The 15741-nt window shown below is 37.9% G+C and overlaps 1 protein-coding gene across 1 annotated transcript; it reads right to left on the minus strand.

The window, feature by feature from the left end:
- Positions 1–1434: 1434 nt before the first annotated feature.
- On the minus strand, positions 1435–15352 carry LOC105862473 (caspase-12-like). Its single transcript, XM_012748761.2, has 12 exons — positions 15225–15352; positions 14040–14288; positions 12837–12902; positions 12589–12666; positions 12288–12368; positions 8481–8572; positions 7902–8075; positions 6731–6965; positions 5744–5896; positions 2718–2827; positions 2205–2324; positions 1435–1604 (listed from the first exon to the last, which is right to left on the minus strand). Exons 1-11 carry the CDS (start codon positions 15229–15231, stop codon positions 2226–2228), a joined length of 1344 nt encoding a protein of 447 aa, XP_012604215.2. The 5' UTR covers positions 15232–15352; the 3' UTR covers positions 1435–1604; positions 2205–2225.
- Positions 15353–15741: the final 389 nt, after the last annotated feature.

Below are 15741 nucleotides of genomic sequence, written 5' to 3' on the forward strand. Positions count from 1 at the left end.
CTTCATACCTGGAAACTAGTATCAGAGAAGTTAACTAATTTAATGAAAGCATCATAATTAGTAATTTTTAAAGGTAGGGTTTAACAGGAGTCATTACATAATGAAGATGCTATTCAGAGAAAATGATTACCTGATTTTTCATTGTTTAGGTCAGATTTCCAGTAATTTTTTGTTTTCTACCATGGAGGAATATCAGATTCCCTGTTGTATGCTTATGTCAATTTTTTGTGAAGCTACTTTGAGTGGGTTTCAACCCGTTGTAGCAAAAAAATTTTTTAAAGTAGATACAAGAGTTTAGTATCTTTCTTATATATTCTCCAAAAACAGCCCATACCACATCCCAAATTAATGTTAAAGGCAATGTGACAATCAGTAAGAAAAAGAAGTATCATTCAAATGGTATATCTTTGAAAATTGATAATCCATTGAAAAAAATCAGTAATATCCTCATTTCACAGTTCATGACAAATTTATATCCTTTAGAGAAAGGTAAATCCATACAATGTATAGAAGGATAAGGTATTTTAAAACACCTTAAAAATAATTGTAAGAAATTAAAGGTGGTAATATAATATTTAAACTTAAAAAATTAGAAGCAAACATAGAAGGAAACGTAAACAGATTTCATTACTGAAAATCTGAACATTCTACATGTCACAGAATATCATACACAAAATTTAGTATCGAACGACTAAAAAATGTCATACGGTCATGACCAAATATGATTTTTATATATAAAAATTTATACAATTGGTTAGGAAAACATATAAAACTTGAAATATAATAGAAAAATAATAATTCACACAAAAAAACTAGCTAAAAAAGATGTTAGAAAGTTCAATCAATTATGCCAATGACATTGACTACTTTTACCAATTAAATTAGTAACAGTTTTAAAAGGAGACATTCTCTACCTATCAGTCATTATTTTAAATTTCTTATATGCATATAATTTGGCATAGAATATTGACAATAATTTATCAAAAGATGTAAAGCATTTATACTTGCATCTAGTAATTTCCCTTTTAGGAACACATTCTAAGAAAATACACCTAAGCCTAGACAAAAGACAAAGCATAAATATATCCATCATCACATGGTACACAGGAAAAAAGCATTGAAAATAACATTTAAAAGTAGAGTAAAAGTCAAATAGTATGTACTATATATGCCTGTTATTATAAAATAACAAATTATATTTAGGACATTTTTATTACTAGTAGTAATGGTTATCATAAAATAATAAAAGATATAGACAAAATTGCATATACAAAATGAATAAGCTATATAAAAATGAGTTTTTTACAAATAGAGTTTCAAAAGAGTTAACAATAACTATTCACTAAAAGTTCTTTCTTTCTATGCCTTTTATACTTAAATTATTTTTCTTCAATGAGCATGACTTACTTTTAGGAAAAAATGAGCAAACAAGCATATTTTTAAAAGAATTTATTAAGCATTACTTCAGTAACAATATGGGAGTTATTTTAGTCTGGTGTTTGTGGAGGATGGGCAGTTGAGAAGTTTGGTATAAAAATGCTCTTGATCAAAAATTAACTTTTTAAAAATAGTAGATTCATAGAGACCATGATGCCTCCATTATCCTAGAAAAAGTAGAGATAAGAGAATATGAATAATTGGGCTATTAGAGGTAAGATATAAATAGAACTAATCTCTATTGTGAGAAATACCTTTATACAAGGGCTATGGACCTGTCATCCCCAAATGGGAAGATCTGTATTAAGGCTTCATTGCCTCAGCATAGATTCAGCAGGTGGTTAGCTGACATTGTGGTATAGGCAAGCCTCATCATAAACAGGGAAGGATGTGACTCAGCCAAACTGACTTTTTGGTGAGGAGGAAAAATACCTGATATACATAACATTTCCAATTATTTTATATTGTGCATGCACCAGAAGCAAATATTCTCCACTCACTGAGAAGGTCCTTGAAGGAAATTAGAACTAAAGCTTTCTTCAACTGGCTGCCACTGAACTTGCCATTTTTTATACACCCATTATACTCTGGCTGAAGTCAAATTAGACCAGGGTTACACTAAGGGCCACTAAGAAAAGGCAGTAACATGAGCCTCAGTAACTAATGGGCAGCCAGCACTCCATCATCATCCTCCATTCTATCCATACTCTCTGTATAGTCTCTGAGCAGGGAATACCCACACCCACTTCTAGGATAGATGCATTTACCTGTAGTCCTTCTAGTGAGTTTTAATTCCCAGGGAAGAGGTAGAAATATCGTGTCATGGATACTCTTTCAATGGTGGGCATCTGGGTTAGTATATTTGGCGTCTCAAATGAATGTTGAACCTAAAGTAGTAAAGAAAGCCTTTAGAGATTTTCTAAAAGGAAAATCTGGACTATTTTCTCAGGGGGGAGAAAATTCATAGTGTGTACTAAGGCTGTAGCTACGTAGCATAAACAGAAGATATTTTTAGTTTTTCATTGGGTATAGTGCATATACAAATGAGTTAGCACCCTAAAAAGAATTCACTGGGTGAGCAAAGCTATTGGAATCAGGTTCTTTGGAAAATCCACACAGGTTCTATGTAGTATTTCTGAACAGTTTCCCTTAAAATACACTTGGAGTATAGGAAGGTACATCAAAATGACTTAAGAGCCTGAGGATTCCCTACAGAAGTTTGCTAATGGCTCTACAAAGCTTTCTGGAGCATAAAATTGAAAAGAAAAGGATATCACTACCTTTCGAAAAATTTCCTCTAAATGATTGCACCAAGAATACTCTTTGAAGTAGTAGATAAGTTGGGAAATGAAGAGTGATCCATTTAGGTCAAGCCTCCAAGAAATATTATCTGCAAATAAGAGGTATCAAAATATTAACACATGTGGCCTTTGTGTAAGTGTGGAGGATTCCCAGAGCCATATTGTTGGGACAAATTCTGGTCTTAGGGCTTTTGGGGAAGAGCCAAAACCCAAAGCTGAAGAAAGATAGTAACTCAGGTTTCCATTACAGGCCCAGAGAAAATCATCAGGGACCCTCAATCATAAATTCCCTTGACAGTTTTAGTGGGCAAGACTAAAGTTATGGCTTCTAGGATCTCAAGTGGTAGGAAAGAGAAAAGTCCTTCACCACTAATTACATAATAGGAAAAAAAAAAAAAAGAAAGAAAGAAAGAATCTGCCTCATGACATTCCTTTATTCTACGCCTCCTCTTATGCAAACTTGTTTCATACCAAAATTTTCATTTACTGTTATGTTATATAAAATATTTTTGAATGACTACTTCTCTTTACCATGTCAATGTGATCAAGTCTGTTCCATCATTAAAAAAAAAAATGAGTAATGTTATTCTCATTCTCACTTTATCTGTAGCTGGGTTTGTAATTCTCCTTTCTTTTCACACTCAGAATGTTCAAATTTGTCTGTTCTCACTATCCCACTTCCTTCTATCCTGCTCACTCCTGTCTGGTTTCTTCCTCCTATCTCTGACACCAACTTTACCAAATGGTTCTCCCCAAGGTTGCCATGTCCTCCAAGTCACTACAACTCATGATCATTCATCAGGCCTCACCTTCATGTGGTCTCTCATTCCCATCAGAAATTGCTTGAAAGTCCAACAGACTCTTTGTTGGTAATTCTGATAACACATACTCCCAGTTCTCTTTCTTATTCTCTGACCCTTCTGTGTGTGTCATATCTGGTAGCTAATGTTTCTATGCCTGACGTTGAACTCTGCAGTTCCTCCAACTTTGGCTTTAGCACACTTTCTCACACTAATCTTAATTCCTAGGTGGTTGCATACATTTTTAGCATATTAAATACCATTCTTGGTCAGAATCTCCCAAAATTCTATCTTTAATGCAGATCTTTCCTCTGAAAAATACAACTGTGCAACTCTCTACTCTTCATTTCATCTTGAAATGCACCAACGGCATCTCAAACCTGCCCATGGGACACCCATTTTAATGACTATAGAACAATCCCCTACTTGTACACTAAAGTCACCTTTGTCATCCCTTCTGGTTCACCCACCATATCTACCAAACCACCAGGTCATATTAATTTTATATACTAATTATTTCTTGGATTCAACAACTAACCTCATCCCAAGACTATCTTTATCACCTACGGCTTATATTGCAAAGGTACCCTAACCTGTCTGCCTATATCTGCTTTTGGCATACTATAATCCATTCCTTAGAGTGATCATTTAGAAATGAAAATATTGTCATTTCATTGTTTAAATCTTACCAGAATTGCCTAGTACTATTAGTATGAAGGACCAGAAGAGGCTTCAGAAGTTTTGGCCCCTGCCTGGCCCTCTATCCCCCTCGTGGGATCCTTCCTGGCTCTGTGCTCCAGCCACCTGGCCCTCTCTTCTATACTCCTTTCTGCCTTCAGGTCCTGCATGCACACTGCTTTTCCTGCCTAGAATGTTCCTCTCCTTCCCTTGACATGGTTAACTCCTTTGTTTTTGAAGTGTGAGTACAAATTTTTCTTTAAAAAAGCTTTTATCACAATTGACAATTGTTATTTATTTCTGTTATATCATGCCTGTGTTTTTCCACCCAGTTAACTTCTGCCTTACTGGCCTGACTATAAACTCCATAAGGTTCAGTAACCATGTCTGCTTTAATTGTGCACAATATGCCCTGAAGCTAGCCCTGCACCTAGCATACAATTACGTATACTAAAAAAAAAAAAAAAAAAAGTGAAAGCAAGAATTTTGCATAGACTATATTTCCTCAACTAAATTAAATAATCAAATCAGGCCTTATATGCCTTTTTAACACCCATTCATAGCTAAAAGTATAGAGCTGTTCTTTCAAATAAAATTTTATTAAAACTCCAATAGATAAAATGAATAGAAGTAGAGTTATACCAGTTGTGGGGTGGGAATTGCCTGCATAGCCTGATTCCTCTTCCCTAGGCTAGACTCGGAGAGTCCTCTGGTCCCTAGAACTCACAGGCAGCCATGTCCCAGCCAGCAGCACTGCCATCACCACGGAGCTTTTCAGAAAGGCAGAATCTCAGGACCCCCCCTCCCAGACTACTGAATAAGAAGTCTATATTTTAACACCCCCTCCCCGCCACAGTGATTTCTATACACATTAACCTTTGTATTTACTATACAAGAACACTTACAACTGGGAATTGTATAAACCAGGTTTTAAAAATTTCCCTTGTTATCTAAACCATTGATAGAACAATATTGTGGATGACTGTTAAAGAGATTTTTTTACCAGATTGACCATGAATGAATAAGAATATTCTCTATTTCTACCTGCTACTATGAGTTTCTGGCCAAAGAAGGCCGGAATCATTGCATGCACTATGCTGAAGGTAGGCATTTAAATGTTAACAAATTTCCCAATACTAGATTCAAAAAACAGACCGAAAGGCTCTAGGTTACATGGAGCAAGCATGACAGTTTCACTGGTCGGCTTGTTTCATTGCTAGTAGGTAGGTGATCTGGGGGCCGAATAGTGAAAAAATAATGCATTTCTGTGCTATGTTTTAAAAACAAAACAAAACAAAAAATTCTTCATTTTTTGTAGTTAGACAAATTCCTGCTCACTTTGAAAGCCTCTCCCAAATCAAGATTTATAGTTTTCTAATCATGAAAATCTCACTATTTTAAATCTGCCCTCCACCTAAAATATACCACTAGGGAAGAAACGCTCCTATCAGTGACATGACCATAGCCAAGCCTGTTATCCAGAGACTAATAGATGATTTAGACATTTTCCTCTCTGAAGTCACTTACGTGGTGTTGAAGATTTGAAAGCAATGAAGTCCTTCTCCACGTGGGCCTTTGTAATGGCATCGTTCCAGACGCAGCGCTGCTGCAGGAGCCGGCCGTGCGTGTCTGCAGGGGTTTCTCCCGAGTCTGCGGCCACCCAAACCATCCCGATACCTCCTGGGAGAGACGTGTGTGACATTCGATGCATGATGTGATATTTACACACACGGGCACACATGCACACATACATACAGCATGTGTCTTTTACCATTACAGCTTTACTTTATAGTACTGCGGTCCCCAACCTGTGGGTGACCAACCAGTACCAGTCAGTAGCCTATTAGGAACGGGTGGCAGAGCAGGAGGCGAGGGGCGGGCCAGGGCGCGAAGTTGCATCTGTATTTACAGCCGCTCCCCATTGCTGCCATCACCCCCCGAGCTCTGCCCCACCCCCACCCACCTCCCCGTCTGTGGAAAAACTGTCTTCTGAGAAACCCATCCTTGGTGCCAAAAAAAAAAACGGTTGGGGACTGCTGTAGTACATTTAATGGCATCCATTAAAAATGCAAGTATCTTACTATTAGAAAAACTGCCTCACTGACAGGGAACAATACAGAGAGCACCTAAGTTTAGAATAACCATGTTGCCAACATAGCCCCAATTGTTTGGGACATTTCTCATTATTCTAGGCTACTTTTCATTTTTTAAAAGAAATGATGTAGATAATACATTTTTTTTTTTTCTGGGCTGGACCTAAAAGTGATACTGAAATGTTGTTTCCCTCAGCCATCCCTGGGAAAATGAAGGCTAAACAACAGGCCAGCAGCAGAATAAGTGCATGAGGGTGTATTTCTATTCCCAAGCTTTCTGTTCACCCACTTTATAATGATGTTGGCCTGTTTTGGATGAACTTTGGAGGCAAAAGGGACAAGCCTGGGACAAATGTAGATGGAACCCCATTTCCTTTGGATCCCCAAATCGAGATTTATAACTTTGTAATGCGAGACTCACTGCCTCGGCAGGCCTGCATGATGATGATCTTGGGTTTGTCTTTCAGACTCCGGCAGTTGCGATTGTTGAAGATCGTGAAGATGGTGTCATCCGGAAGAACATCTGGCTCATGGACTCTGTGCTTTGTCCCACAGATCCCGTCCAGGATGCCGTGGGACATAAATACCAGGAATGTGCTGTCTGAGGACTGGTGCTCTTGGCGGGCAGCAAACTCCTTCAGTTCTGTTTCCATTTGCTGAAAGAGATTAATCTAGAGTCACTATCGAGGGTCTCGCCATGCATAGTTTGTGCTCAAATAGCAGACGGAGTTCACAAAAATGAACCGGCACTGAGGAATCAGGTGATTTGGACTGAATAGAATTATAAGAGAAAAAAGTGTTGTGACATAAAACCAGAACATTTAGATGTATAGAACATGAAAGTTAGTAGGATTTTTATATAGCATCTAGCCCAGTGGTTTTCAACAGAGCCTCAGATTTCTGAAGATGCAGAGAGATGGAATAAAATGAAGGGTGAGTGAGATGGCAAGATGCCAATCAGACCAAGTTGCTTTAATCTGTTTTACAATGGGGTTCCTGTACAATTTTTTTAAAAAGAGAGAGAGAGAGAAAGAATGAGAGACAGAGAAGGGAGAGAGAGAGAGAGAGAGAAACAGATACTTTTCTATTTACAAAAATTAGAAACACCAAATTCCTTCACCTGAACAGCAGAAAGTTAGGTTTAAAATGGTTTTTCTAAAGTCACCTAGAGCAGAGCTAAAATTGAAATTTTTTCTTTATATGTATATGTGTGATTTTTTTTTTTACCATATATCTGCCTTTGCACTTAGACACATGATATTGACATTATAAAGGTCTCACAAGCTCATTCCGTAGGTATCAGGCAATTTTAGTGTCCAGAGCCTTCGTCTCACCCAGACCATCAAGTAATAGACATTTCCAGATTGAGAACTTTAGAAAGGCCCTACATTGTTAATAAAATACAGCTAGATAGAATTTCTCTAAATCTTGGCTATGAGACTTTGCATTGAAGAAGGCTGAAATACAAGAGATTCTACTCTGGAGTAAATTTAAGTCCTGTAATATCATATATTTTGTTCTTGCTGCTGCCAGGGAAGATGTTGAAAACTGTTTAAAAGGTAAACAAGTTTGCCTCTCTCTGGGGCCATTACCTGAGCTGTCAGATTCTCTTTTACAATCACTGAGTAGCCAAGGTTTCCAAGCAGGTCTTGCATCCCCAAAAGGTCAATTTCAGAACCATACCGATTAGGGAGATGCGTGAATTCTTTGTTGCAGATGATGAGGGCCAGGCGTGTTCGGCCTTCCTTCTCCATCACTGGATAGATCTGTAATTAACAGACACAGAATGATTTGCCCTAGGCTCCTCCCTTATGCCTCCAAAGTTCACACAAAACAGGTCGGCATAATTACAAAGTGGGTGAACAGAAAGCTTGGGAATAGAAATACACCTTCATGAGGAAAGAAACAAAATCCTAGACTGAAATATGGACCAAGTCTTAGTGTTCACTATGGGAACTTGGCTTTGGTCAGGCGGTGGAGAGGAGTTTAGTGTGTGTTCCAGGATTGAAGAAACAGGAAAGGTAATGTAAAGACCACTTGATTAGATAACATCTTATGCCCTTTGTCCTGATCTTAATGCATTTGTGACAAGAACTAAAATGTCCTAGTAAGTCCCCAATGTCTTGTCTAAATGGCCAATCTTGTATCCCCCCTATGCCAAAGCATATCACCTCATCTGCCTTTTTTGTCTTCAGTTTATGAAAATGGTCACGAGGGCAAAGCTTCAACTTGTTGTGTTGGACACACTGGGTTTCCTGAGGAGCTGAAAGAGAAAAAAAAAAAAGGCAGTAATATCTGCTGGTTTGCAAGCATGCAAATCTTTTGGCAGGGCTATTATTTCTGAGGAATGCATAGTGCCATTCCATTGAAAAGTTTAATTAAATTAGAAAATTGTTTCATATCAGAAAAATGGATAGCCCCGTTTTTCTTTCTGCTTCTTACTGATCCTACCATAAATTTCTGCTTTTGTTAGTGCTCACAGCATTGACTAATCATTCAGATCCAACATATTAGAGTAACATAAACACAGAACCTCAGATTTGGAAGGAAGCCTAATGTTCCTCTAGCCTAGTCAAATCACTACTCAGATATTTGAACACCACTTACAATATCTCTGTTATTACCATCCTCTCCATTTATTGGGAACTTACACATTCGAAGGCATTCTTGGACAATTCTGTGTACCATAAAGTATGTACATTCTAGGCATTGGTACGTATTTCCTGCATCAAGACCATACAGAAAACATCTAATACCTTTCCTGATAAAAGCCCCCATGAATTCTTCCATGACTTCATTATGACTTTCCCTATGTTTCTATTCTTATATGTAAATACCCCCATGTAAACAATTATTGTGTTGTATATTAATTATGTTTATTTTACAGGAAGCTGAATTAGAATGGGGAAGATGTCTTTCATCTTTGTATTCCCACTATCTAGAATGGCATCTGGCAAGATGAACTTCTTTTTCTTATAATATTTTTTGCATAAGAAGTATTTAATATTTTTGATAACAAAATCCCTCAATTTATCCACATCTCCTCTACTCACCTGTCCTACTCTCCCTCCTACTAATATACAAAGAAAGATGTGTCCTTCCTTCTGTCCATCTAAGTGAAATGCTTCTACTTATGCTCTGAATCCCATTCCCTATCACCTACAGGATTTTACTCAGGAATTTATTCGTCTCCATGTTCAACATGGTGAATTTTCCCCTCTCTCACTACCATGTTATCCCCATTGGCATATCGGCCTTCCTTAATATCAATCATGCTTTAAAAATCCCTCCCTGTGGTCCTGTTTCCTCTCTAGCTCCTATCACATTTCTCTGCTTCACTTCTCTATGCAATTCCTTAAAATCATTGTCTATTTTCACTATTTCCATCTTGTTTTCCTTGCATGCAATCCAATCTGGCTGTTATTCTCACCACTTAAATAAAATATGCGTTACCAAGGCTACCACTGACCATCTGTTGCTTTCTTGGCATTTCACACGGTTGCACACATCCTCCCTCTTGAAGACATTTTCTAGGTTTCTGGGATGTTGCATTTTCCAGCCATCCTTCCTAAATACCTCTGTCTTCATTGCTGCTTCTTCTTCTCCTGCCAACTCTCCAAAAATTGGGTTGTTCTGTACACAGTGTACTGCATACTCTGTTATTCTCTATTAGCACTTTTGCCTAGGTGGCATCTTCTAGCATCATCATCTTAAATACTATCTACATGCTAATGAATCCCCAGATTTATTCCCAGCCCTGATTATGAGCTCTTCAGTTGAATATCCACCTGCCTATTCAGTGTCTACCCTTGAAGGTGACACACTTCAAACTAAATGTACAAAGCAGGATTCCTGATATTTGTCCACTCCTAGAAATCTGTTTCTCCTGCACACCAGTTTTCTCCAACTTAGTAGATGGTACCATTCACCCACTTTCCAAGTCAGAAACCTAGTGTCATCCTTGATTCCTTTCTCTTTTTCATATCCAATGTTCAATCCATTAATTAGTTTCCACTGATTCTGCCTCCAAAATAGATCCCGAATTTAACCACTTATCATCAACTCTATTGCCATAACCCCAGTTTAAAAGCTGTTTTCTCCTAACTGAAATATTTAAACAGCTTTCAACTGGCCTTTCTGATTCTATGCTTATCCTATCACTCCTCTTCTTAAAAACTTCTAAAGTAGTATAAAAGAAGGCAAAATTCATCATTTATAAATTATTGCTCCAGACATCAGGTCATGTCCTTGTAGTTGCAATTTACTTGGTTCTATTGGCACATAATGATTTCAACATTGACAGGGAGATAGAAGCGAGAATTGAGAGTATGGTGGGATAAAAGTAAATGCAAGGAGGGAGAAAAACAAGAAAGAAAGAGGAAAAAACAGAGAAAGGAGAAATAGATGTCAATGGCAAAGAAAATAGGAAAGATGGTAAGAAAAGGGAAGAAAGGGAAAGAAAGAATGAGGCAGAGAAAGAAAAGTGGGAGATTAAAAGTTACCTTTCGCATGAACAGTTACTGAAAAGATTCTCAGCTGGAACCACTTCATTTACATTTTGGTAAATGGGAGTGCCCAATTCATAACCAGAGAGGGTAATTTCTTATTTTTCGCATTGCTTTTGTTTGTGTAATGTCAATTTATTTTAGAGCTAAGATCGAAAACTTAGCTTGCACGAAAGTATTCTTTAATATTTATAGCACCAGCTTTAAGCACTTGTTTTAGTGACGGATCTTGACGTAGATGGCTGGGCTGAGCAGAGGCTGTGTGAAATGCCTGGAATTTGTAAGGATTGCCAGTGATAATAACACAGTTGCCTTAAAAAAAAAAATCAAAGGCTCTCTATCACAATTGCAATCCAAATTCTTTTCCACTGACTAAAAGGTCCTAAGTAGCCTGAGTCTGACTCTTAAACAGCTCCTGCAATGACACTGCTTCTAATTTCCCACTCTCCAGTCAGATTGGCCTTGACCCTTTAAACAGAATAAGACCAACCATTTCCGTCTGAGAGTCCTTGCTCTCATTTCCCCTTTCTGTGCAACTCTTTTGCCTTAGAGTTTGGCACAACTCCTTCCCCATAGTTGGAGTATGCCCTGAAAGAGCACCTCCATGGAGAGGGCATAGCTAAGCAACCTGACTCACATGCCTCCCCTTGATCAATCCCTCCCCACCCCAACCTTACCCAACGTTCCTTTCTATGTCTAATCCTCTTTTCTCTTATATATCCTCTGAAATTATAGCATTTACTTTTTACATGTTTATTATATATATAATAAACATGTATATATATATATATATATATATATATATATATATATCCTCTCACTAACTACACTGTGAACTCCATGAGAGCAAGATCTTTATCAATCTTGCTTATTGCTATAAACCCAGTAACTAAAACAACATACAGTAGGTTTCCAATTAGTATATGCTGAATGGATATAACCATGAAAAAAGATTATAAGGTTCTCATGCCTTGTAATGTTTTTTCAAAGCTTGAAAATACGGCACTTAGAAGACAATGTTACCACTAGCCCCCTTTCTAGACCGACTACAGTTGTTTAATGTAGCCCAATAATTCATCAGTTTCCTTGGTGACCACATAGTAAGTGTGACTCAGGCTGAGTTGTTTGGGTTTTTTCTTTCTTTTTTTTTTTCTTCTTTTTTCTTTTGCGTGTGCTTTGCTTAACCACATCCTTATTCTGTTTTGTGCAGTTGGTAGTTTCTTATATCTTTGTCTTTTATAAATTATTTTAAAGATATCAATAATCCCATTTAAAAATATGAGTCTGAGAAAAGTGAGGGTATTTACATCGGAGCACATAGTCCGTGGCAGTGATGGTCTCAACATATATAGATTTCCTGGCCTTCAGTCCAGTTCTTTTTCTACTACTCCACAGCATAGGACCTTTTTAAAATCTGCCTTAGCTCAAATAATGTCATTATGTCATTATTATGTGTCCATAAATAGAAATTACCTGTCAGTGCTAGAATTGATGCCTGAGCCAATCCAGCACTCTGCTCAGTTTCTTCATCTTCATCATCTTCATTTCTGGATTCTGAGGAGAAATGAAGGGCAAGGATATAAGTGCTAACCTTACTTTTGAGGGACTTTGGTAGAAGCAGAAGGGAGAGATAAGCTTGCCATGCTGTCTGAACCTCAGTGCGGTGGTCTTTCCACTATAACACACTCTCATCCACCCCCAGTAGGGTTGTCTTACATAACCCAAATGATGTTTGGAGGATTCTTAAGAACCAATCAGTTTGTTGGCAATTTACCTGTAGGAGAGACAGCCATTGCCTTGGCTGATGTACATTTTTTTTCATCTCTACTTTCTTCACTTTCTTCTTCAGATTCTGAGGTGGAATGAACAAAAGGTTAAAATCAGTGCTCTACTCTAAAGGTCATTTCTAAAGGTGAAGACTGACTGAGAACACAGGTTTCCTAGATCTTTACTGGGATACCTTCATATGTCAACAGAGGTCTAAGAATTTTTGATTGTGATCTGGGGTTGGGAGGCAGTTACCTGTCGAAGAGGAAGATGATGCAGAGTTTTCCTGAGACTCATCATCCTCACTTTCAGAAGGATATGCTGAAATAATATTAAAAACAGATTTGTTAACAGAACTAAGTTTCTAGAACATACCCACTTCAAGCTCTTCCCCTTGTACTGATGAGTTTAAATAAATGACCGTGCTTAGTTTGGGACTACTCTATGAAGCACAGAGATTTGGCCAATTCTCTAACCTCCAAGTTTGTTTTAGAGACCTGTAGGCCTTCTGCTAAATGAAAAGGGAAGCAGAGTTTCTATGAAACAAAAAAGAGCTTGTTATCTTTCTGCTTACATAATTCAAGGAATAATCAAATTGTTTAATCAAGGTTTTTCTCCAATTGCATTTTTCATTCTGAGTAAGGAAAGTACATCTGTGTATAAAAGTTAGATAGTCTTTCCACAACAAAAATAATTCTAAAGGGATGTTGTAAGATTGGGAATATGCTTATTTATATACTACACTCTAATGTAGGGGTCAGCAAACTATGGCCTGCAGGCCAAATTCAGCTAGACACTTGTTTTTGTAAATGAAATTTTATTGAAGTACATCAACACTCATTGTGTACTTACTGTCTATCGCTGCTTTCATGAAACAATAGCAGGCTTGAGTCATGACAGAGACCATATGGTCCACAAAGCTTGATATATTTACTCCTTTTCAAAGAAAAATTGTGCCAATCTGTGCTCTAGAGAGAAAGAACCACTTATGTTCCATTAACTCTCAAATTACCTATGCCCTCTTTTAATTTAATAAGGCTCCAGCACCGATTATTCATTTAACAAATATTTACTGAGCACCTATGAAGTCTCAGATGTGATTTCTAAATGTCTGGGATACATTCATGAACAAAGTAGACAAAGATCCCTGCCTCATGGAGCTTACATCTCAGCAAAGGGAGACATAACAACATAATGAAAAAGTAAATTTTATGAAGCGATTAAGGGTAATAATTGTTAAAGAAAAAAGAAAATATTAATATGTAGCAGTATAAAAGTAATTGGGGTAGATCAGGGCATATTTTGGTGGTAAATAAGACAGATAGTCATGAAGGTCTTAGAGATGGGGATTGTTTATTCTCCATTTGCAAACAGAAGAAATGGAGAAGAAAGAAAACTGCATAATGACAGTCGAGAAAGAGGGAGTTATTAGCTCTTTGGCCAGCCAGCACTACTCACTTAAACTCAGTTGCTTTGGCTTGAAGAGGCGTTCCATAAATATTTTGCCTGCCATTTGAGTTTTCCCGGTGATATCCTCAACCAGGTTTTCGGCGTTGTTCATGATGAGGTTCACACCATCTCCTATTTTTCGTAACTCATCTCTGTTTAGCACTCTGTTTTCCATCAAGTCATCAAAAATGCCATCAAGCACATTCCTGGCCATCAATTTCACCTTGTTGACTGGGTCTTCTTTGGGCGGTCCCTTAGCTGTGAGAATGACAGGATCTTAGATGTGGACAGAACCTTTGATGTCCCATTCTAGGTTTGTGGTTCTCAAATTTTAGTGTGTATTAGCATCACCTAGAAGGAATGATAAGCAGAACTTCCTGCACCTTATTCCCTGAAATTCTGATCTGCTAGGTCAGAATGGGGTGTATGAACTTTTGTGAACTCTGCCAATTTCTCAGGTGATGCCAAAACCACTGTTTCAAAGACCACATGTGCTTTGTGTAGCTCCTATCTTGTCCAACCCTCTTCTTTTTTACGAATGGGAGAAAAAAAGTTTAGAGAAATGAAATGATTTTACTAAAGAACTTAGTGATAGCTGACTTAGTTTAGTCCTTGCATCGCCTGGGATCCCTTCACTGTTTTCCTTTTTATCAATAACTAGTTTAAAAAGGCATATTCAACACCTACAGCAGTAAAACAGAAACACATTGCACTTGTAAAACATACATTTTTGTTTCTATTTGTCTGGGGTAGGAAGCCAGCTCAGTGACGCAGAGACTTAGAGCACAAATTGCAGCTGATTCATTTGTTACGGAAAATGAAAGGTCATACAGAGAGCAGAAATACAATGGAAATGCAAGCTACTCTGCTCAACTAACTGCACAGCTCCTCACTCTGACAACAGAACGTCCATCAAATGGGTGAGAATTTCTGAGTTAAATTTCAGTATGGGTTAAAGGAAAAGCCTAAAATCATAGGAAAAGTTTAAGAACATAGATTCATACTTGTTACATTTGTCTTTCTGCTGTATACTAAGACACTTTGTTTGCATGCTCATTGCGGTACTCCCATATCTCCCTCTGTTCCCAGAGTAAAATAGTTTTATCTCTTGAGAAGCCCCTCTACACCTCCTTTCTCCTGGACTGTAACTCCCTCAAAATACAGCGATAAACGGAAAAACCGGGAGCTACTCACCGGCCATGACTGCTCTCACTCCCTGGAGCAGAAGATCTGAAAGTGAAAGCTGTCTTCACAGCCCTTCTCTCCCTTCAGTGGACCAACTTGTTGACACTGCCTATGTGGGAAACTCCAGCAATTCAAATTCTCTTGTGCTTTGCCAAAATAGGGTCAGAGTCCCCACCCTAATATGCAACTAGGTTCTTTTGGAAAACAGGAAGCAAAAGGTGTCTTTTCTCTTTGATAACAGCAAAGTTATCAGAATCAAAGCATGCACATTCAAATGCAAGTCTTTGCATTGCCTTCCAGTCTATTTTTAAAACTGTTTACAAATCAACGTAACCCCTATTTGTCTCTGTTGTCACCACCAGCTTCTAATGGCAGAAAGGCTTCACTTGTTGCTCAGTCTCAGAAGTGTGAATGTGGAAGGTAAGGAGGGAGAGCCGCTGGCTAAGGGCTGCCAAATGGTGATCCTTCTATCACTGCTTTAAAAACCCAGATGAGTAATCTCTTTCCTGTTTCCTCTCCAGATATG

The sequence above is a fragment of the Microcebus murinus genome, chromosome 4, assembly GCF_040939455.1.
Source record: "Microcebus murinus isolate Inina chromosome 4, M.murinus_Inina_mat1.0, whole genome shotgun sequence".
NCBI classification, from domain to species: Eukaryota; Metazoa; Chordata; class Mammalia; order Primates; family Cheirogaleidae; genus Microcebus; species Microcebus murinus.